The 883-nt window shown below is 41.0% G+C and overlaps 1 protein-coding gene across 1 annotated transcript; it reads left to right on the forward strand.

Moving 5' to 3' along the window:
• Positions 1-335: 335 nt before the first annotated feature.
• Positions 336-810, forward strand: BDV37DRAFT_290006 (aegerolysin family protein; the record flags this gene model as incomplete). The annotated part of the gene is made up of 2 exons (XM_032088616.1): positions 336-427; positions 480-810. The coding sequence occupies 2 exons, from the start codon at positions 336-338 to the stop codon at positions 808-810; spliced, it is 423 nt and encodes a 140-aa protein (XP_031934091.1).
• Positions 811-883: the final 73 nt, after the last annotated feature.

The following is an 883-nucleotide window of genomic DNA, read 5'->3' on the forward strand; positions in this document are numbered from 1 at the left end:
ACTTAGTAGTCGTAAAAGTGTCACGAGGGCGTCACGTCTGAAATGTAGCTCAATATTCTGTCCAACGTTTCATCAAGTACACAATGTCTACCTAAAGCTTCTTATCCTGAAAGAGTTTCTGATCTTCAAACTACGATACTCTCTTGTTCATGATTTATGAAGGAAAGCTTCCAAGTTGCAGGCAGAAAGACATTCTCTATAAACAATTGGTATCTAGTGGTGGTCACCGGCTAAAGAAAACTGCTTTCACCACCAATACGTTGATATATGACATATATCGATTTTGTCATTTTCTCAAAGCCATTTCCCAGTTTCAACCACCATATCAGGCTATGATGGCTGCTGGAGCCTTCGGTCAATATATTGATATTCAAATCCAGGATGACTTGAACTGTGATATCACGATTAAAAACGCGCACATTTCCAGGTATTTAGTCTAAGTTCCAGATATAAATCAGCTAGATTTGACAGCAACACAGTGGCCAGTTCTACACGCACGGTAATCGACGCGATGTTGTGTCGCCGAGCGATGTCGATGACCTGACCATTCGCCATAATGGTGGCAGAAGGAATATATATGCATGTGGCGAATTGGGTTCTATCTCAGAAACTCGAGGAATGTTTGATCTTTACGACGATAAAAGAGCTACCCGAATCTGCACCTTATACTGGAGTGCATCTGTGGAACCTGAAAGACGCAATGAAATTTTGAAATTCAATCATGATGTCAGATATGATGTTGGTATTGGCAATTGGAATGAATCTGGTACTATGGGTATGATTCAAGTAACCATCAAGGAGCAGGCTTGAAGTTGGTACCTGTGAAGCTACTTCAATTGGCTGGTGATTTCGACGAATTTTCTCTCCACACCTTAAAACGGAA

This window comes from Aspergillus pseudonomiae, assembly GCF_009193645.1.
Source record: "Aspergillus pseudonomiae strain CBS 119388 unplaced genomic scaffold BDV37scaffold_274, whole genome shotgun sequence".
Lineage (NCBI taxonomy): Eukaryota > Fungi > Ascomycota > Eurotiomycetes > Eurotiales > Aspergillaceae > Aspergillus > Aspergillus pseudonomiae.